The sequence below is a fragment of the Callithrix jacchus genome, chromosome 12 (assembly GCF_049354715.1).
Source record: "Callithrix jacchus isolate 240 chromosome 12, calJac240_pri, whole genome shotgun sequence".
Taxonomy (NCBI): domain Eukaryota; kingdom Metazoa; phylum Chordata; class Mammalia; order Primates; family Cebidae; genus Callithrix; species Callithrix jacchus.
The window spans coordinates 71,207,356-71,229,439 of NC_133513.1; the positions used below are offsets into that span (position 1 = coordinate 71,207,356).

The 22,084-nt window shown below is 40.9% G+C and overlaps 1 protein-coding gene across 8 annotated transcripts in view; it reads left to right on the plus strand.

Moving 5' to 3' along the window:
• The window catches only part of FAM13C (family with sequence similarity 13 member C), a 114,735-nt gene that overhangs the window by 53,134 nt on the left and 39,517 nt on the right, over nucleotides 1–22,084 (plus strand). For all 8 annotated transcript variants that reach the window (XM_009009903.5, XM_078345940.1, XM_009009904.5 and 5 more), the window contains one exon: nucleotides 4,032–4,095. In XM_009009903.5, coding sequence (XP_009008151.1) covers nucleotides 4,032–4,095 — 64 coding nt within the window. The remainder of the gene's footprint in view (nucleotides 1–4,031; nucleotides 4,096–22,084) is intronic.

A 22,084-nucleotide genomic window follows, 5' to 3' on the forward strand; every position in this document is an offset into this window, starting at 1 on the left:
AGTGAAAAGCTTCATTTCTTTTTTCTCTTCTACTATGACCTTTATCTTTTTCAACCCAGTGGGTTTTCTATTTTCCCTCTCTGTTTCTCATTACTTCTAGGTGACTTTGACACTTTATAGCAGTGTGAGCCTGGCTAATTCTCCTGCGTGTCCTGTTCTTCTTGCCTTGCTTTTGTTTCTCCATAATACTTGGCATCCAGTGCACCATAATCACTGGATTACTTCTTTTTGTTCTCCTCCTCCCATGAGAATATAAGCTCCACAAGGGCAGGATATCCACTGCTTTATTCCCAACACCTGCAACAGTACCTAGCACATAGTTGGTATTTAAAAAATATTTGTTGACTGAGTGGATGAAGTTATTTAACTACCCTTTCTCCTGTTAGGTCAAATAGATATAATAATGTTAGTCTCATATGGTGACCTTGAAGATTAAATAAAATAATGTAAGTAAACTGCCTGGAAGACCCAGCCTAAGGTAGCAAGGGCTGGTGAATTAAAGTCATTATTGGGTCTAGTTCTTTCTATCTCATATATCCATCTATTGAAAAGATATATATCGAGAAGGTGATAGGTACTTTGCCTAGTGAATGTCTTAGCACATAATGAAGCAAAAAGTGATGCAGAATCTGCCCACATGACCTTACCCGTGACCACCGTACACCATCGTAATTATCACTCATGCTCTGCTGAACACAGTGTTCACCCAGTTCTAGGGGGACCCTGGCCAGACATTTTTACTTCTCTATTTCAGCCTCTCCTCAAGCTTCAAATATCTAAATCTGAACTCATGAGTTGCCTCTCTTTATGCCTGGTGTCTCCCACATTACATGTTTTTTCTGGCTTCATTAAAAAAAAAAAACAAGGAAAACTGCCATTTTCCTTGTGACACAGGCTCAAAAGTTTGTAATAATTTTGATTACCCCATCTCTTTCACTTCATACTTTGAAGCCACACCTAAGACTTATTGATTGCTTTTATCCTTGAAAAAAAGTCTTTTATCTGTCTCTACCTCTCCAGTTTCTCACCACCATTCTAATGTCAGCTGCTGTGCCCTGATCCTTGATTTGCTGAAGTGGCTTCAAGGCTCAGTGCTCAATCATTTTATCATCATTTAAGGTTTCGCTAGATTGTAAGTCTCCTTAAGGCACACTGCCTCTGATTGTCTATTATTGCTTCCCCAACACTGGTGCAGGCACGTAATAGACATTCAGATGGTTAGTAAATTAAAGTACCTTTGCTGCTGTAGACTACAGTTCTCAAACTTGTTCTGGAGGTTTATCTAATGGTTAAGAGTAGTTTCTCTGGAAGATCATGTGAGTATATTCCATGTAGGCTCTTCTCTATATTTCACTAACATATACCATATATTTTTAACAAAGTATATTTCTGCTTCCTTCCCCGAATGTTTGCTACTTATTTGTTTTACCACCTGCTATCACTCATAAACAGGAAGCTGGCACCAAAGCCCTAGAGAAATTTGTATTTGAAGAGTATAAACCGGTAAATATTTTTTCCATTAGAGAATACCACTCTTCCATTTTTCTGGTGCTACTCTATACAAATATAGTTTGAGAACTACTGAGAGTTACAAAGAAACTATGAGACATTCAAAGTGTTAGATGTTACTGAGTAGGGTGGGTTAACCCCTGTCTCCAAGACTGCTTTTGCCTATTTAATGGGAAAGAGCTATTTTGTATTTTCTGATGCACCGAAATCTCTGTTTGTGGCTCAGGGGATTGAAGGATATAAGATGCATGAGCCAGCAGCCTTCCTCCTCACCCTTTCTCCCCTTGAGCTGTCTATGCCTAAGCTTGTGGTTGGTGGGAGGGAACCACGCTCCCTAGGTGGGAGGGAAATGCTGGAGGCATTGGAGGACATTAGTCTGACCTTCACAATTTTCTTCTTTTACCACCTCCTTAACTTTTCTCATTAGAAATTAATTGTTTGCACAGTAAGCAAAGCTTGTAGAGTAAAAAATCTTGGCATTCTTAAGAATATTTTAAAGAAGTTAGGCTTCTGGCATTTAGGCTTCTGGCATTTCTAAATGTACCTTTTGACATTGAGATATCAACCTTGTTGTCCTTTTAGAGGACATATATACTTTCTTCAGGATTAAAATTGGAGCAGAATACTAACTGTAAATAATTAGGTTCCCAAAGAAATCTTTTTATAAATGACTTAACACTGACTAAATCTCTTATTCATTAAGATAACTGGCCTTTTTATAAGGATAATAACTATAAGTTAATATGTTTATTACATAATAGTATTCAGACTGTTGCAGAAAAACTTGAATGCTATTTAACAAATGACATTGGACCATAGAATTTGACAAATCATTATTTGGACCTAAGTATCTTCCAGTAGTAGAGTTTTGGGTATGTTGTTTTTGTTTGTAACCTAAAGAAAGTTGACTTAGAACTTACGTTCATTTTTCTTCTGTTGTCAGCTATGTAGTGGCAAAACCCAGCTTAGTCTGTTTAGTGTTGCTATTACAGAATAACTGAGGCTAAGTAATTTATAAGGAAAAGCAATTTACTTGGCTCACAGTAATGGTCACTGAAAAGGCCAAGATTGGGCAGCTGAACCTGGTGTGGCCCTCAGACTGCTCCCACCCATGGCAGAAAGCAAAAGGGAGTTGGCTTGAACAGAGATCATATGGTGAGAGAGGAAGCAAGAGTGAAACCAAGGAAGCCAGACTCTTCAAAAAGCTGCTCTCTAGGGAACTAATGTCTTTCTTTCTAATGTCTTTCTTCCCCCTCCCCTCCCTTCCCTCCCTCCCTCCCTTCCTTCTTTTTATTTAAGTTCAGGGGTACAAGTGCAGGTTTGTTACATAGGTACAATTTTGTCATGGGGGGTTGTTGTACAGATTATTTAATCACCCAGGTATTAAACCTAGTGTCCATTAGTTATTTTTTCCTCATGCTCTCCCTTCTCCCACCCTCCACCCTCTGAAAGGCCCCGGTTTATGGTTCACCTCTGTGTGTCCCTGTGTGCTCATCGTTTAGCTCTACCCAAAACTACAAAAACCCAGGAAGGCAACCTAGGAAATACCATTTAGGACATAGGCATAGGCAAAGATTTCATGACAATGATGCCAAAAGCAGTTGCAACAAAAGCAAAAATTGACAAATAGGATCTAATTAAATAAAAGAGCTTCTGCACAGCAAAAGAACCTATCAATAGAGTAAACCCAACTACAGAATAGCAGAAAATTTTTGCAAACTATGGATCCAACAAAGGTCTAATATCCAGCATCTATAAGGAACTTAAACAAATTTACAAGAAAAAAACAAGTAACGTCATAAAAAAATAGGAAAGGTCATGAATAGACATTTTCAAAAGACAACATACATGGGGCTGACAAATGAAAAAAAGCTAACATCACTGATCATTACAGAAATGCAAATCAAAACCACAACTGGAACTCATTTATTTCTGAGTAAGAACTCACTTTCACATACCATGACCCAAACCCTCCCACTAGGCCCATGACCAACCCCTCCCACTAGGCCCCACCTCCCAACATTGCTACACTGGGAATCAAATTTCAACATGAATTTTGGCAGCAACAAACCACATCCAAACTATTGTTTAAGATACTGCAGGGACTGCAAGTGTGAAGGTTTGAACAGGGAGCAAGCAATACATGTTCAAGGAACAGAGAGAAGGCCAGAGTGGCTGGAGTGTGGCGAAGAAGAGTGAGAGTGGTAGGAGAGGGGGCCAGGAAGGCTGGCAGGGTTCAAGTGCTCTAATGCACTGCAGGCCATTGTAAGGAATCTGTATTTTATTCTGCAGGCAGTGGGACACCACCAAGGGTTTTCATCAGGTATACAACCAGATTTGTAGCCCCCAGCTTCACATGCATATCACTGAAAAGTTTCTTTGGAGAAAGCAAACAAAACACACTGCCCTGTGTGTATCTATGCAACTGTATTGCATGCTCTGCACATGTACCCCAAAACCTAAAATGCAATTAAAAATAAATAAATAAATAAATGGAAATAATTTTTCTTTGTATCTTACAGAATAGACCAGAGGACTGCCATTTGGCCAAAGGATGCTTTTGAAACCCAGCAGGACTTAAATGAGGTAGGTGTAATTATTACTGGCTATATGAACATCAATAAGCCAAATCATGAGATTTCCTATTCTTTTTCACAGTACTAGGAATTCATTCTGATGAAAACTTAGTATTTTTGCTTGTAAGTGAACTTGTAATACTGATCATTACAGAAATGCAAATCAAAACCACAACTGGAACTCATTTATTTCTTTGTTCATTTGGCAATGTTTTTCCTTGCTCCAGAGCAAACATATTTAAAATATTGTTAATGAGGAGGCTCACGATGTCTTGGCCCTAACCCAAGTCTAGCAGTCATTTTGTTACACTCTTTTCAGCTTTGCTTCAGGATTGTGTAACCATGGCTGTGACAGTTAACATTTGTGAAATTTTCTCTTAATTTTATTCTATGTCTTTCTCTCTCTGTCTGTTTTTCCTAACAGCTTCTGTAGTGTTTCAGTAACATAATCATATTTACTGTTTATCCACTGAGAATGATATAGTTTGGTGTTTGCAATATGGTTTTCTCAGTAGACTTTGAGACATGAAGCTATATTTTCCAATCTAAATGATTTCCCACCAAACCGGACATCATGATGTTAATTAGCTTGTTCTGGACTTTCTTTGGAATATGTAATTGAATTCTCCTGTATGAAATTAATATAATATAATTATGATATCTATTATTATGAATGCCTTTGCTTAAGACATTGGTTCAGAATACTCTGTCTGACTCTTCTTGTCCTCATTGTAAATTAGTAGTGGGTGATATGTGGTATGTCTGATTAGGGCCATAGGGAAGATAATGAAAACACCTGATGATCAGATGACAAAAAGAGAAATGATGTGCTTAGGCAAATTGTTTATTTGACATTTTGAAGATGCATCCCTCCCTCCTCTTCCTCTCCCACACCACGAAAAGTATATTTAACTAAATTTAGGTGATTTTCTTTTTCTTTTCTTTCTTTTTAGTAGAACTTGGTAGAAACAAATACCTAGAGGTAAATCAGCTTTTTGGTTAAGCAAAGGTAAATAGCTAAAGTTGTAAAAAATGTCCTAAAGGTAAGAACACGAGAATTGCTATTTTTGTGTGTGTGCACACAAACTTGTTCCAAATTCTACAATCTTCCTCATGGTAATGAGTGAAAAAGAGTTTACGAGAAAAAGGTAAGAGCCTCAATCAGTGAACGCAGCTGTCTTCCCCACTGTGAACAAGCAAAATGCTAGTTGTAAAGAAGCAAAGGTTTGTTTTGACATAAGTGACTAGAAAAATGAAGTGATTATAAGAGTCAACTCACAATAACTTTCAAATATTTGGGAGAAACCGTTTTTGAGCTGCAAACCCATGAGAATGCTGAGATCACTTGAGCATTCCCAAATTGCAGTTGTGAAAAGCTTATATTTGAAAATCTACTTTTCTGTATTCCTTCACTACACTGTATTTGCAAATGACGTGAAATGTGCCAGCTCGCTGCACTGGTTGCCTGAGCGTAAGAGTGCTGGATGGAGAGGTCCATCCGAAACAGCAGGCAGCGCCAAATTTTAAACATGCACACTTCCATACAGAGGTGGCGCTGCTAATCCAGGCTGGTTGAATACAGTATGTGCTGACAGTGGTTTTCTTCCAGTCAGAGAGTGAACTGTATAGACTGACCCACATTCTTTCACACAGTTTCTGTCATGGCCAAAATGTGTGATACAAGAAAAGACCTTGGGAAAGCTTGAAGGAGGTGCAGTGTGAATGGGACAGAGGCCATCCAGGAGGGTGGGTGTGTTCACACTCATGGATTGAAATGTCCTGCAGAGTAAGAATCTATTTAACTACATCGTTCACAGCAGTTTTCAACTTATTGAATACCAAGCTCTTTTATAGAAGAACCACCTAATAACATTTCTATAGGCAACGGAGTCCCTATGAAACACTAATGGGAAACATTGCTATAATATTTTTAATGGGAATAGAAAATACATACAGAAAAGTGCACAGATCATAAGTGTGCAGCTGAATGAATTCTTAGAAAGTATACAACCAGCACAGAAATCAAGAAACAATATGACCAGCATCTCAGATGCCCGTCTGTAATTCCTTCCAGTCACTATTCCCCTATGAAGATAACTAGTATTTTTTAGTGTTGATTCATGGATTACATGCCCTCTTTTGTGTCCGGCTTCATCTGCTCCATGTTATGGTTCATGAGGGTCATTCATGTTTGGTAGGTAGTCGTAGTTTTCATTTGCCTTGCTGCAACGTATTGTATACTTGTTTCTGGTTGTTGACTATTAGAGCCGTTGTTATCTATTGTACACATTTTTTTATTATGAGCTGTTCTGGCCTCTTTGTAGAGCTGGCTTTTTACAGGAGTATGCCTCTCATCTCTAAAATGTAAGGTAGAATTTTCTGTTATGTTAGCTCTCTTCATTGCATTTTGTTCCTTTCTTTTGTTTTTTCACCACCTCCCCATGCACTCTTAGAAAGACCCTACCAGTTCCATAACTGCACTCTCTTCCATACCAACTTGCAAGTCTAAAATCAAAAAAGAGTTTCTTGAGCCTCATGAAAATCATGGTCCACAAGTGTTTTCAAGTTGTTTCTGTATGTTGTACATAAGTAGTAATTACAAGATGCTACATACATGCTTTATACATTACCGGATTTTACATCTGGTATTTCACTTCTATTTGTGCTTGTTTGTCTGCTTGCTCTGTGCCCAGCAGATAGGGCTCAGCTTGATTCCAGAGCTGGCAGTTGACCCGAGGTCCTCTCCGCCTGGCACAGGGATGCATGGTCTAACATATCTGCATATGTTGTCTCTGTGTGTGTTTCTCATACTTTCCTAGTGGGCTAAAGTGCTCACTAACTTCCAGTTTCTACTTGGTATGAATATAGATTTGACACCTGCCCATCTCATTTTTCTTCTGTCAGTCTAGAGCTCCCAGTTTTTGACTTTGAGTCTCTTGGTAGGAATTGCATTTTTTTATTCCACGTTTTTAATGTCTCTCGGACTAGGGTACAGGAATTTTTTCCAGAAAAAAAAACTGATTAAATCTCCCTACTGCCATCACCTGAGCTGTATGATTCTGCCTCTGTAAGACATCAGATTATGGGGGTTAGGATCCTTTGAATCCTGACTGGAAAATATTCCTAGAGTTGAGATCTGTCAGCATCTCATCTATCTTAATCCTTGGTCTTAGTCTGCCAATCAGTATAATTCATAAGCATTCAATAGATCAGAAAGGTACTTGGAAGATAAAATGAGGAAAAATGATTGTTTTTACTCTCTGCATGCTTGTGGATTATATTCCTTGCTTTGAATCCAATTAAGAAAAATAACATATTTACAAAGAAAACTAATGAATCTCCACTTTCCTGAAAAAAAATGCCATATTGGGTCCTCAAAATACTGTTTCCAACTGCCAGACTATGTTTGAAAGAGCACTACATCAATTTCTTTTAGTTTTCATTTGTTAAATAAGGCAGGAAGTTTTGAACTGGGTTAACTCTAGGTGTTCTTTCAGATATTTTTTTAAGTTTAATTAGATTTTTAATTGACAGATAATAATTGTACATTTGTATTATTTATGGGATACAATGTGATGTTTTGATACATGTATACATTATAGAATGAACAAATCAGAGTAATTTGCATATTCATCACCTTGAATATGTATCAGTTCTTTGTGATGAGAACATTTAAAATCCTCTCTTTCAGCTAATATACAATATTTTATTATTAACTGTAGTAACCCCGTGGTACAACAAAACACCAAAACTGATTTATCCTTTTGAACTGAAACTTTATACCTGTTCACTAATGTCTCCCCTTTCCCTGTCCACCTCCTCCCCACCAGCCTCTGGTAACCCTATTTTACTCTCTACTAAAAGTTTAACTTTTTTAGATTCCACTTATAAGTGAGATCATATAGTATTGAGGCCTTTCATTTTTAACATTCATTGATTCTACCCTTTTTCCATTTTCCCAGTGCTTTCAGAAAGTAGCCATAGCTTCCCATCAGGGATAGAATAAGGAAAACCAAGTAACTCATGGTTAAGGCCTCTTCCTGGTCAACCCACCATCTGAAGCCTAGTTTGGGGAGTAAATAGTAAGTAGTGCAAGTGGTATATATGGAAGTGATATATGTGCTTAGCATAGTTATTTATCAGTCATGAGAGAGAGGCCACATTATTATAAGTGGAGAATTGTGGTCAACTCGGGATCCAAAGTGGTACAGCCATCTTAAGGAGCAGGCTAAAGCTTTGGGTCACCATGGACCTTCTTCTTTATTATACTCACCCAACTCAGCTCCTGTGTCATCATCCTGCAGAAGGAAGTGGTCACCTCAAAAACTGTTCATGGCATCTGTGCTCAGGAAAAACACTTTATTTTCTTATCTGATAGATACTTTGAAGGTATTCTGCATTTACCTTTTGGATAAAACAATGTCAGTTGAGTGAATATGAGTTTGTTTTCATTTTACTTCTTACCTGGGATCTCAAGGTCATATAGGTAAGGTCAGCCACAAGCCAAATGACCTTGAAGGAGAAGCTTTGCGGACCTTACATGGATTGCTTATTTCCCTTGTCTTTGAGGTTTATTGGCCATGAAACTGTCTTTTGCTGGTGTTGACCATCTCTATCATTTGTCCCCTCCAGGCTTAAGAAGGAAGCTTATAAATCTGAAAAAAAAATTGCCATGGGTTAATGGGTTTACCAAGAGAGATGTGTTGGGCACAAAGAAGCAGATGCTAAATCCCAGAATGGGAAAATGGATAAACGTTGCATGAGTCTTTTGCACATCAATAAATGCTATATCTCCAAAGGTGATGATTTCAAGGTAGCTAAGACTTCTAGCTGGGTATACTGACTTTTTATTTTATTTATTTGTCCCCAGAATCAAACCATAGAGACAGCTGTCTGTCTCCCCCATGTATGTTTCCCCCATGGTAAGGAGTCTAAGTGGCATGACTCATTGTAGGAACATAGAAAAATCTAAAATCTTAATAGAATTAGGAAGACAGAATAAGTTTATTTGCAGGGAGTGAAAGAAAAGGGTAGAATCGATGCCTGTTAAAATTGAAAGGCCTCAATACTATATGATCTCACTTATAAGTGGAATTTAAAAAAAGTCAAACTTTTAGAAGAGAGTAAAATAGGGTTACCAGAGGCGGGTGGTGAGGAGGTGGATGGGGAGGGGGAGATATTAGTGAACGGTATAGTTTCAATTAGACAGGATAAATCAGTTTTGGTGTTCTATTGTATCACAGGGTGACTATAGTTATAATAATATATTGTATATTCACTGAAAGAGAGGGGATGTTTAGAAGGTTTGAGATTCTGAAGTTTATGGCGACTTGCTGAGACAGCCAGGCATAGTTAAGGGGAAGGAACACTGGAATTGAGGGGGCTGAGGAATTATGAAGCCAGGCATTAGCATGATTGTCAGCCTGGACATTGAAGTCACTGAATATGTCAGGGGCCACTGATGGAGAGGAAGAAATCAACCCAGATGGAAGTCACAGTGTCCTATAATATCCAGGTTATGGAATGAGAAAGGATGGTGTTGTCTTTTGTAAGGGAGAAGAAATTGATAGATTCAACAGTGAAGGTCAAAAAAGGATGATAATCTATTCTTCCCAACTTGCTTCCCTATTTCTAACTCTGTGAGGTAGAGAGTAGGAAAGAGAAATGATTTTGGAAGGTGGAGAAATTTCAGTCACATGGTTACTTCATGAGGAATAGTAACACTGTCACACTGGCTAAGCCATTTCACCTGGTAACTAGTAAAATATAAAACATCTGAAAGAGGCAAGCACAAGTTCTCTGATACTGCATTGTACTCCCTTTATGAGTGCTTAGCCCATTTATACCTGAGGTTACAATTTTTTGAATTTTTGCAATCAGACCTTGGAGATGACCTTGAGCAGGATATAAATAACTCCCGCATGCTTAGCATTCCAATAATGGAACACTAGGCATAAATGGGTTAGAGTGAGAGGATAATAGCATCTCTTTAACGGAAAGAATATTAATATAACTCTATTCTGGAGACTCCATTATGAGTGCTCTTTGTATTTATAGAATAGGGTAGGAATATTTTTGCTGTTAATTGACCCTATGGGGCATTCTAAAGGTGTGTTCTGCCTATGTTGCTGCTTTAATTTAGTATTGACTTTATAAAAAAAATACCTGGGAGATTTCCAGGTTTGTGTGTGGTATCATTTCTCTCATTGGTTATTGAGGAACCAGAGGAAGAGAAGATGCTTAGAATGAGCATGGATTCAGACTTGCGCTGTGCTATATTCCGACTGTTGTTCTGCCATAATAGAACAAATTCCTCAAGAATGTCATTAGAATCTAGAGGAAAAGACTATCTTATAATAAATTACTAGCAAATGTAATAAACCACTAGCATGGAACAGATGTTCAATAATGACCTAATATCAACATTAGGAAGTTTAACCTTGGGCCAGGCACAGTGGCTCACACCTGTAATACCAGCAGTTTGGGAGGCTGAGGCAGGTGGATCTCAAGGTCAGGTGTTTGAGACCAGGCTGGCCAACATAGTGAAATCCTGTCTCTACTAAAAATACAAAAATTAGCGGTCGTCGTGGTGGGCTTTAACCCCAGCTACATGAGAGGCTGAGGCAGGAGAATCATTTGAACCTGGGTGGTGGAGGTCACAGTGAGCTGAGATCACACCACTGCACTCCAGCCCAGGCAATAGTGGCAGATACCATTTCAAAAAAAAAAAAAAAAAAAAAGAAGAAGCTTAACCTTGGATCTGTAATTGCAGTCTTATTCTACAAAGGAGACACCTATTTTTATTTAGCTTGGTATGGAAGCGATGATTTGTTAACCTGAAATCAATATGAAAAATTAATCTGTTGTCACATACTACTGTTAACTCTTATCTGTTCAATTATGCTGGTCATAATAACTCAACTTTAGACTCAATGTCAAAGATATCTATGAAGAATCCTTGAATGTGTTAATTTTGTTAAAAGTAGGACAATTTGCACATGTGCAGTGTCCCTCTTTGAGTCGGATGTCTGGGTCTGTGACTTTGTGTATCTCCATGTGGAGGACTAGAGTGTGTTTTTATTGGCATCCACAGTTTATCATATAGATATTTTGGCATCAAACCATATCAGGCCTCAAGATGGTACTTATTGTTGTGTTCAAGATGTGTTTCTTCCTCAAAATTGTGTTAATTTTATGAAAATGGTCTAGAAAGAGGCTTCTTCTGCCTTTAACATTCCTGAGGTGACAGAATGGTATTATTTCTGTAGGAATAGGCAGCTGTGTTTTTCTATTCAAATGCAAACCCAGTCTGTAGGGTTAGGCCTTAGCTCAAGATTGATTGAGGAATTTTTTTAAAAAGTATCTTGGATTCTTTCCATGTGACTGAAAGTCAGTTCAACCTGGTTTTAATAAGAACAGGATCTTACTGACATATAGCTGAAAATTTAGGATCAGGATACACCCTATGCATGGCTAGGTCCAGGGATTGAAAACTCATCATGGAGATAGCATCTATTCCTATCTCTTGGTTCTTCTTTTTCTATATTGGCTTCATCTTTAGGTCAGCCCCTCTCAAATTATTTAGTCAGTAATTCCAGTGTATATTAGTTTTCTATTAATGGGTAATAAATTACCAAGAGCTTAGTGGCTTCAAACATTTATTTATTAGCTCACAGTTATGCAGGTCAGAAATCTGGGTGGACTCAACTGGGTGGACTCAATCTAGGCATTGGCTGGGGTAGTTTCCTATCTGGAGGTTCTGGAGAAGAGTCCACATTCCATCTCCTTCAGGTTGTTGCCTGAATTTAGTTCCTTATAGTTGTGCAACTGTGTGTCCTGCATCCTTGCTGGGTGTCAGTTGAAGGCAGCTCTCAACTTGTAGAGGCTGTCACATTCCCCCTCTTCACCCTTTATCTTGAAGCCAGAAACAGTGTGGCAAATCTTTCTTGTGTTTTTGAATTTCTCTGATGTTGTCTGATGTTTCAACTGGAAGAAACTGTGCATATTAAAGGGCTCCCCTGATTGGTCCAGGCTCAGCCAAGTAATCTGTATCTTTGGTCAGCTGAGTTAAAACTTGAATTACATTTGCAAGTCCCTTGACAGAAGTCTCTAGATTAGTGTTTGATTGTGTGATCAGGGTGTAAGAATGTTGGAGGCCACCTTTAGGTTTCTGCCTGCCACACAGTGAAATAATAGTCTCCCCTTCCTAGGTCTAAAAAGTCCCATACTTGTGTCTCATTTATCTGGCTTGGGGCATGTGCCCATTTCTGAACCAGTCACTGTGATGTTGGTGTTTGGAATAAACTGATTTGTTAACCTTGGGCAATATTTCCCACTTAGGATCTAGGAGTGCTGTTCTCAGAAGATGAGTAATTAGATGCTGGGCTACATAATATTGGTCTCTGGAAGCATGATCTCCAAGGTAATTTTCCTCTCTGCTGGACCCCTGCAGGATGCCACTTTGCATTTTGCTGAGTTGCGGTAGAGTCACCTTGTTCCCCTACTCAGGTTTGTTCCTCAGCTGGAGCTCTATCCTATGATTCATTTAATTTTAGGCAACTTTTGTTATCAGTGTCAATGAAGACATCCTGTAGCCAATATGGTCATGGTGTGAATCCTAGTTCTCATTCCCTGTTGAATGAACTGCATGGCAAAAAATCTCTGAACTGCTGCCAGGCCTGCTTTATTCTGCCCCATTGTTCAGATGCAACTATCCAGCCTTCTCTTGTTTCCAGGGAAACCAGATCTGTCGGCCTGGCCTCACCCTCAGGGGAATCCTTAGTGTGATGTTGGCAGAAAAAGTGGAAGCCATGCCAGCAGTTGCCTCCATTTTGCCTTGTCTGGGAATTGCCTTGGAGAAGCATCAGAGGTGTTGGGCTGAGCAGAGGCATTGAGGCAGGACTTGCCTAGTTGACCTGCCTGTGCTGCTTTTTGCCTCCCAGCCTACCCATCTCCCTAGGTCCCCTGCAGCTTTGTCTCATTTGCTCCTCCTTTCTCTGGCGTGACATCTCGATCCTTTTTCTTGTTGCTTGCTCTTTCATGTATTCCTCTTCATGCTACTAATTTCCTACTCGCTCACGGAAGGCTGGAAGGGACTGTATCCAGTTCGGTGGTTCCCAGGGGCCAGCCTGTGCTATAGCTTTTATTGCTTTTTTGGCAAAAATATAAATATAAGAGCAATGAATGTAGTGAGTTTTTTTTTAATAGAGTCTATGAACAACTCTTTCACTTAGAAATTGTTCTTCAAATTTTCATTTTGTAAGGAAATGAAGGGGAGATTTGTTTGATTTCTTTCCAAGGCTATCACTTAGTGAAATATAAAATTGACAGCTTTTGTAAATATATTCTGCTCCCTCTACCCCTGCTAACTTAAATATTACTGCTGATTCGAAGACCAAATTTTTCCTGAGAGCGGTGACCTTTGAGATATTTTCTTCCTTTCAACAGGATTTATTAAGAAGCAAATGTGTACCTAGCTTTGGGCCTGTACAGGGGTGAGGTGCAAGAGCTGCAGTACAAGAATGGACTTTGTTGTCCTCACCTTCCAGAGGTTTATAGGGACACGCATCAAGTCTGGACATCTGGCCTTCCTAGCATTGGCACATGCTGTTCTTTTTAGGACATTTTTGGCCTTCTAAAGGTTACAAAAGTCAGGTTTGAAGAAAGATAAAAACTGAATTTTCTTTTTTTTTTTTTTTTAACAAAATGTTCGTATTTGACAACCTAAGTATCTACCAACAGACAAATGGATAAAGAAAATATGGTGCTTATATGCAATGGAATATTATCCAGTCATAAAAAACTAATGAAATCTTGTATTCACAACAACATGGATGAACCTAGAGAAAATTAAGTGGAAAAAGCCAGACACAGAAAGATAAACACTGCATGTTCTCACTCATGTTTGAATGCTAAAAAAGTTGATCTGATAGCAGTAGGGAGTAGAAGAGTGGTTACTAGATGCTGGGAAGGGTAAGAGGGAGAGAGAGATAGGGAGGGATTGGTTAAAGGATATAAAATCATAGCTAGATTAGAGGAATACGTTCTAGTATTCTACAGCACTGTAGTGTAACTCTCATCAACAATAATTTATTATGGATTTTCAAATAGCTAGGAGAGAAGATTTTGAATGTTCCTAACACAAGCAAATGATAAATATTTGAGGTGGTGAATAACCTCATTATTGTGATTTGATCACTATATATTGTATGTATGAAAACTCACCATGTACCCCACAAATATGTATAATTATTATCAGTCAATCCTAAATTTAAATATGTATCTTAAAAATTAGTATTTGAGGAAATGGCTAATGCTTTCCAATGTGACCTACCATCTTTAAAGGCACAGATAAGTTATTTCATATGGCAAGTGATTTTATGATTTTCAGTGGATACTTACTGATTTCTAATATTTGTTGAATTTTAGAAATTGAAGGAGTCAAGGTAGTATCATCAGAAAAGTAGAGGGCTTATGGGCCAGCATCATTAGGTGGTTTACCCAGTGACACAGAATGAGCCAGATTAAGAACCCAGCGGGCCATCTCCTCTGCTCCCATCTTTCTAAGTTTAGTTTTGAAGGCGAATATTTTTCAGGGCTAAAAGAGATTGAAACAAAGCCACAAAGAAGCAACCACATGGACTACAACCCAGACTAGCTTTGGACTTCAGCCTTTGGGATTTGATTAATGTTCTAGGGAAAAAATGACTAGTTAGGGGCCTATTCATCATAAGACCTGTGCTTTTGGATAGTTAAGTTCTAGTAACTCCATTGAGAAACTACTGAAGTTCATTGCATGAGTTGTGAATGAGACACATTGTATTTTCAGAAAAATCAGTCTTATTATCTAGAAAAGCTCAGAATTCTGCTTTAAAATGTGCATTTATGAAACAGTATTATTCTCTTTCAAATATCTCACTCTTATTGTTTATTTCATAAAGTGAATATAACAAGGTTATCACAATGAGTTAAAATCAAGTATAGGGTTCCCACTTCCCAGGTTGAAGTCATTTAGCTTAAAGGAAATGTGGGTTTTGTTATTGTGTATTGTGGCTGGGTTGTCCTTGTTTAAAAAGAATTGCTGATAGGATCTGAATAAGACCTGGATCTTCTTGTCAACAGAAGTCTCCTTAAAGTGAATAGCTTGTTCTCTTACATTGAATTTCTCCTTTGGGAGGTGCAGGGGAGTGAGGGCTGAGCTCCTGAACAGAGGGAAGCTGGGGCAGGCTGAGCTGAGGTGCGATCTGCTGCAAACCGTGCTCAGACACAAGTGACACTGTCCCCCAAGGGATTCCCTGAAAATCCAATGTCTTTACTTTAAGGAAGGGATAAATTTGGCTTTTCCTTGTAATGATCAACATTGAGAGAAGTCCCAATTCGTTGGCAAGAGCATCCAGAAGTTCAGGAAGCAACACCTTCTTGGTTCTGAGCACTTCACACTTTATACCTCCTGTTGAGGGTGGGGGCAGCTCTCAAGGGAAGGGAAGGATAAGAAGGCAATGAGGGAGTCAGAGAGCTGGGGCTCAGAGGAAAGCTTTTGGCCCTGGGGCAAGTGGAGCTAAGTGGGCAACTGAGACATTTATAGTGTGTCAAGGCCCCAGGGAATAGGGACCTTGGATTTCCTGTGTTGAAAGCCCCTGCCTCAGACCTACTGAATCAGAATCTCTGGAGTGGGCACTTCCTGGGAGCACACATCTTTTGTAACTCTCCTGTGATTTCTAAGCATTTTAAGATTTCTAAACCAGGGTAGCAGGAGGGCTCAGTATTGGATACTCAGAGACCCCTTGCTCCCCACCCCTGCAAATACTGGCTAAAGGACCCAGATAAACCAAACTCAGATACAATGAAGGCTTCTTATTGATTGGCTCTTTCCTACACATTGTGCTAGGATGCAGCAGTAAACAATGGAGGCACCGGGTTAGCTCTTATGGAGCTGAAAAGAACCAATAAACAAGTAGACAAAATCACATATTGTGGGGGGTCTTGGGAAGGAAATAAACAAGATGCTAAAAGAGACACTGGGGCCCCCTGCTGAGAAAAGATATTCAGAACTGGTTCAATAATTTGATGAGATTTTGACCGTGAAAAAACTAGAGCTGAGAAGGGTCTGGGAGGAGGGGGCAGACAGCAGGTGAATCAGCAGATGGAAAGGAAGGGTGTTGTATGTATGTGGGTGGGAATATATTTGGGAAACATGGAAATTCAGGGAAGAAGAGCAGCATGTAGAAACGAAGATGTTTGGAGACCTAGTCTTGTTCCCAGTTTTGAGCAGATTTCCAACTTGATTTGCTTCATATCATCATAGGGAATCTATATGCAATTCTTGGATACATAAAAGGATGGGAGAGGAGAACTAAACTCCTTCATATGAACTAAATGTAAGCTGTGCCTGCTCAACAGCAACTGGTGAATTGCAGACAAAGGCACCCTAAAATAGTATTTAACCATCCAGCCTGTGTGGGTGTTCTCTATTTCAACCCAACTAAAGTGGGACCTGAGTAATTGTAGAGGAGAGAAAATGAGTAGAGTATTTTCTAAAACAAGTAGCATATTCTCCATTACGTAAAAGGGAAAAGTTCGCTTTTTAAAGAAAACCACACCTACGTTTCACAGACTTCTCTCTGGTTTCCTTCTTATCCAGATGGGATAGTTGGAGCAGCAGAGGTGGTCGTTGTTCTTTACAGGGTCTGTTAACCCTTACTCAATTTTCCTGCAGATTCTACACATTTGTTTGAGGAGGGTTTGAATATAAACCAGGAAAAGCACAAGCAGGCTGGTCCTGAGTGATGGGCTTGGGGAGGTGGCCTGGTCGGGGTGGAAGTCCTGTCAGAGAGGGCTGGGTTGAGGTGGCACTTTACTAGGACCTGGAATGAAGGGTCCTTCATCTTTCTGCAGAGGGAAAAGCATATTCCTGCATTAAAGTCACTAAGTCGGGCATGATGGAAGTGTAATGGGTGGTTAGTCACTTTCTCCCTGGGCTTGCTGTTTCTTTCCTCCATAGCTCATGACTATAATTGTCATGACTGTTTGATTTGTTTGCTTGCTTATTAGTAATCTCCCCACTAGACTGGAAACCCCATAATAGCTAATAGCCTCATACTGCAGAGGCTAGTGCAGCTCTTTGGCATGGAAAGCTGCCTGGATTTCCATGTGTAGCTGCATATGTGGCCTTACGTCTGCAAGGTGGACACGAACTCTGCACGTTCACTGCAGGCTGTCCCTAAGCCTTCTTGGGGTGGCTCTGCGGGGCTCAGACCTACTAGGATAGGTCATCCATCCACTGAAGGACATATATGTGGCGGTCCTGTAGATCAGGGGTCTCCAACCCAGGGGCCACAGACCAGTACTGGCCCATAGCCTGTTAGAAACCAGGCTGCACAGCTGGAGATGAGCAGTGGGCAGCGAGCATTACTGCCTGAGCTTTGCCTCCTGTTAGATCAGAGGCAGCATTAGATTCTCAGGAGCATGAACCCTATTGTGAACTGTGCATGCGAGGAATCTATGTCGTGCACTCCTTATGAAATTCTAATGCCTTATGATCGAAGGTAGAACAGTTTCATCCCCAAACAATCCCCCACTCCTCCCCTGTCCATGGAAAAATTGTCTTCCGCAAAACCAGTTCCTGGTGCCAAAAAAGGCTGGGGACTGCTAGTGTAGATTACTCATAGACAAGTCTCCCCGCCCCCTTGTCCTGGGCTCCTTGATCCTCAGGACAGGTATCTCTTCATGGACCCATCCCACACAGCGTGTCCAAGTCCCTGCCCTCTCTTCAGGAGGACTTACTAGTCGCCCATGGTGAGGAAAGGCAGGCTGTCCTTAGGTAATGGGTGGCTGGGGGTTGGAAGGGATATTACTGAGAACAGCTGGTCTGCAGAGTTGCTTCCATTTTGCCTTCTTGTATTCCATTTACAACAGTTTGTTTTCCCTTCTACCTGGAGATCTTGTTTCTCTAGACCTTCATCTTTTGTCATTTGCTACTTAATTTCTTCTCTATTACTCTAAGCTTAGTCCTATCTATAGCTCAATAAGGAATCAACTAGATCTCCTTTGGCAGAGTCTTGCTCAGTGTGAGTACAAGTAAGGGAGAAAATGGCAGAGGAAGATGGATGAGAACAACTGTGGATGCTTCTTTTTCTTTTTCTTTTTTCTTTTTTTTTTTTTTTTTGACAGTGTCTTGCCCTGTTGCCCAGTCTGGAGTACAATGTCATGATCTTGGCTCACTGCAGCCACCACCTCCTGGGTTCAAACAATTCTCATGCCCCAGCCACCCAAGTAGCTGGTATTACAGGTATGTGCCACCATACCTGGTTAAGATTTTGTATTTTTAGTAGAGACAGGGATTCACCATGTTGGCTAGGCTGGTCTCAAACTCCTGAACTCAAATCATCCATGTGCCTCGGCCTCCCAAAGTGCTGGGCTTACAGGCGTGAACCACTGTGCCCAGCAGCCAATGGATACTTTTACCCATAACTGGGTCATGGCATTATACCTCTCTCCCTATGGGAGTCCAGGGATCTCTGAATGTGAACTATACAGTAACATTCTTTGAAATCTATTTGTGTTGTCTGGACATTTGGTTCTGTTCCACACACACAGTCTAAGCACCCACTCCATGCCAGATCTGTGCATCCTTCTCCAGTCTGTTTGCCTGTTTGCTTTTCTTCCCTTTAAAGTTGTAAGGGGACGTAGAAGTCATGTAGCCTGAGGGCCTTGATAGGCAGGTGCAGAAATAAGATCCTGGGAGGTAAAGTGATGAGTCACGGGCTTAGTGCCAGTGTGGGACATGGCCTTGCCACATGGCCAGAGCTCTGTCTGGCAGCCTTTGGGGTTTGGAGATAGTCATACTAACCACAGAATCCAGTCCTTGAGTGTTTGCCGCATGCTGGTGTGCTGCAAAGTGCTTTCCAGCTTTCCATGATTTCCCTTGTTTAACTCCGAGAGCATCCCTTAGAGCAGGTACCATTGTTGCTGTTACCACTGCCTCTTTTTACAGAGAGCATTAAGACCCAGAATAACCAGGATGCTTGGCCAAAGTCAGACATATAGTATGTAGCAAAGCTGACATTCCCTCTGGTTCTATGGGAACCTGAAGGCTATGCCCTCTTCTGTTTTGCATAATATGCAAGAGTACTTACAAATCTGAGACAGGCAGCTGGTTCTACAATTAAAAAAAAAGAATGAAATGTAAAGTTAAAGAAAGAATGCCAGCCTTTCTTTTTACTTTACCTTTCATTCATTTTTAAAAAATTGTTAAAATATATCTAATCTAAAATTTACCATTTAACTTTGTTTGTTTGTTTTGAGACGGAGTCTCACTGTCACCCAGGCTAGAGTGCAATGGCGCCATCTCAAATCACAGCAACCTCTGCCTCCCAGGTTCAAGCAATTCTCCTGTGTCAGCCTCCTTGAGTAACTGGGACTACAGGCACCTGCCACCATGCCTGGCTAATGTTTGTATTTTTAGTAGAGACGGGGTTTCAGGCTGGTATCGAACTCCTGACCTCAGGTGGTTCATCCAGCTAGGACTCTCAAAGCTGGGATTACCGTCATGAGCCACTGTGACTGGCTTAATTTTTTTTTTTAATAGTCTTGCTCTATTGCCCAGGCTGGAGCACAATGGTGCGATCTTGGCTCGCTGCAATCTCCACCTCCCATGTTCAAGTGATTCACGTGTCTCAGTCTCAGCCTCCTGAGTAGCTGGAATTACAGGTGTGCACCACTATGCTTGGCTAATTTTTATATTTTTCATAGAGACAGGTTTCACCATGTTGGTCAGGCTGGTCTCAAACTCTTGACCTCAGGTGATCCACCTGCCTTGGCCTCCCAGAGTTCTGGGATTACAAGTGTGAGCCACCACTTAACCATTTTTTAAGTGTGTAGTTCAGTGGCATTAAGTACAGTCACACTGTTGTGCAACCATCACTACCATCCACCCCAGAACTTTTTTCATCTTTCCAATATAAAACTCTGTACCCATTAAACAATAGCTCCCATCTCCTCCCTGTGTCCCACCACCCAGCAACAAACAGCCCTTGGTAACCACCATTCTACTTTCTGTCTTGATGAATATATATATATGTTTTTTGAGATGAAGTCTTGCTCTGTCGCCCAGGCTGGAGTGCAGTGGTGCAATCTTGGCACACTACAACCTCCACCTCCTGGGTTCAAGTGATTCTTGTGCCTCATCGAGCGTCTCAAGCAGCTGAAATTACAGGCATGTGCTACCACGCCCAGCTAATTTTTATATTTTTAGCACAGATGAGGTTTCCCCATGTTGGCCAGGCTGGTCTCGATCTCCTAGACTCAAGTGATCCACCTGCCTCAGCCTCCCAAAGTGCTGGGTTTACAGGCTTAAGCCACCACTCCCAGCTATGATGAATTTTACTACTCTAAATACCTTATGCAGGTGGCAGTGTACAGTATTTGTCCTTTTGTGACTGGCTTATTTCACTTAGCATAATGTCCTCATGTAGCCTGTGTCAGAATGCCTTCCTTCTGAATGCCGGACAATGTTCCGCTGTATGTCCATAACCACATTTTATTCATCCGTTCATCTGCTCATGGACACTTGGGCTGTGTCCACCTTGTGTTCGTCTGTTAGGTCTTCCATGACAAATATCACAGACTTGGAAGCTTAAACAACAGAAATATATATTTTTTCACAGTTCTAGAGACTGGAAGTCCATGATCAAGGTGCCAGCAGGGTTGATTTCTGCTGAGCCTGTCTCCTTGGCTTGCAGACAGTTGCCTTCTCATTGCACCTTCACATGTCCTTCTTTCTATCTCCCTGGTGTCTGTTCCTCATCTAACGCTAATTACCTCTTTAAATGGGCTATCTTCAAATACAGTATCATTGGGGGTTGGGACTTTGACATATAAATTTTGGAGAGACACAATTTCATCCCAAACATACCTCTTGGTTATTGTGAATAATGCTGCCAGGAGTATGGGTGCTTGAATATCTGTTCATGTACCTGCTTCCAATTGTTTTGGCTAGATACTCAGCAATGAAATTGCTTGATTATATGGTAATTCTATTTTTAATATTTTGGGAGCCCATCAGGCTTTTTTGCATAATGGTAGCACCGTTTACATTCCCATGGCATTACTTGTTAATCTTCAGAGTAGTTTTGCTCTTTTTGAGAGGACACTGATTTCCAATGTCCTGCAGTAGGAAACGTCCCTGGAATCTTTCTGTTTGCCTCCCAGTGGCTTGTTTACTAAATACTAAATTCTCCCAGAAACTTGGTGTCCCTGCTCCTTCTGCAGCTCCTGTCAACAACCTCAGTTATCGCTTCCACACTCAGCTACTAGGAAAACATCCCAGAACAGAGGAGGAAGCCAAAAAAATGTCCCGGTCTCACACAGGTGCTTCATGTGAGCTATGGACTCTCAGGCTGCAGCCCCTGAGCTCTTAGAAGGTTTGTGCTTGATCCCGCCCTATCTCTGGGCATGGCAGATCCAGAGCTTGCCTAGGCACCTGCTGCTTTCAGAATGGTGATGAGACAATAGATTTTAGACATCCCTCAGCAGGCGAGCAGCAACAGAATGGATCAGGGGTATGTGTAGGACTTGGTCCTGCATGGAAGGGAGGAATTGGGGTGTGAGAGATGTTGGTGGATGCTTATGTGAGGAAAGGTGTGAAGGTGTGCATGGAGCCAGGGGTGTGTGTGTGTGTGTGTGTGTAACAGCACGTGAAGGTATGGGGGGTTGGATGTGGGTGTGGGTGTGGGGGGGTGTGCATGGGTATGTGTGGAGTCAGCTGGGAGGTTTCCGGGGCTGGATGTGAGGGTCTGAGGTATGTGTGGGGTAAGGGTGTGTGTATGTGGAAGGTGGGGATTTGTAGGTGTTGGGAGTACGAACAAAAGTATGGGGGGTTGGTATGTGGGTCTGTGTGGAGTAGGAGGTAAGGGGTAGGTATGAGAGTGCATGTAGGATGGAGGTGAGCACTAGGGACTGAGTGTGTGTGTGTGTGTGTGTGTGTGTGTGTAGTAGAGGAG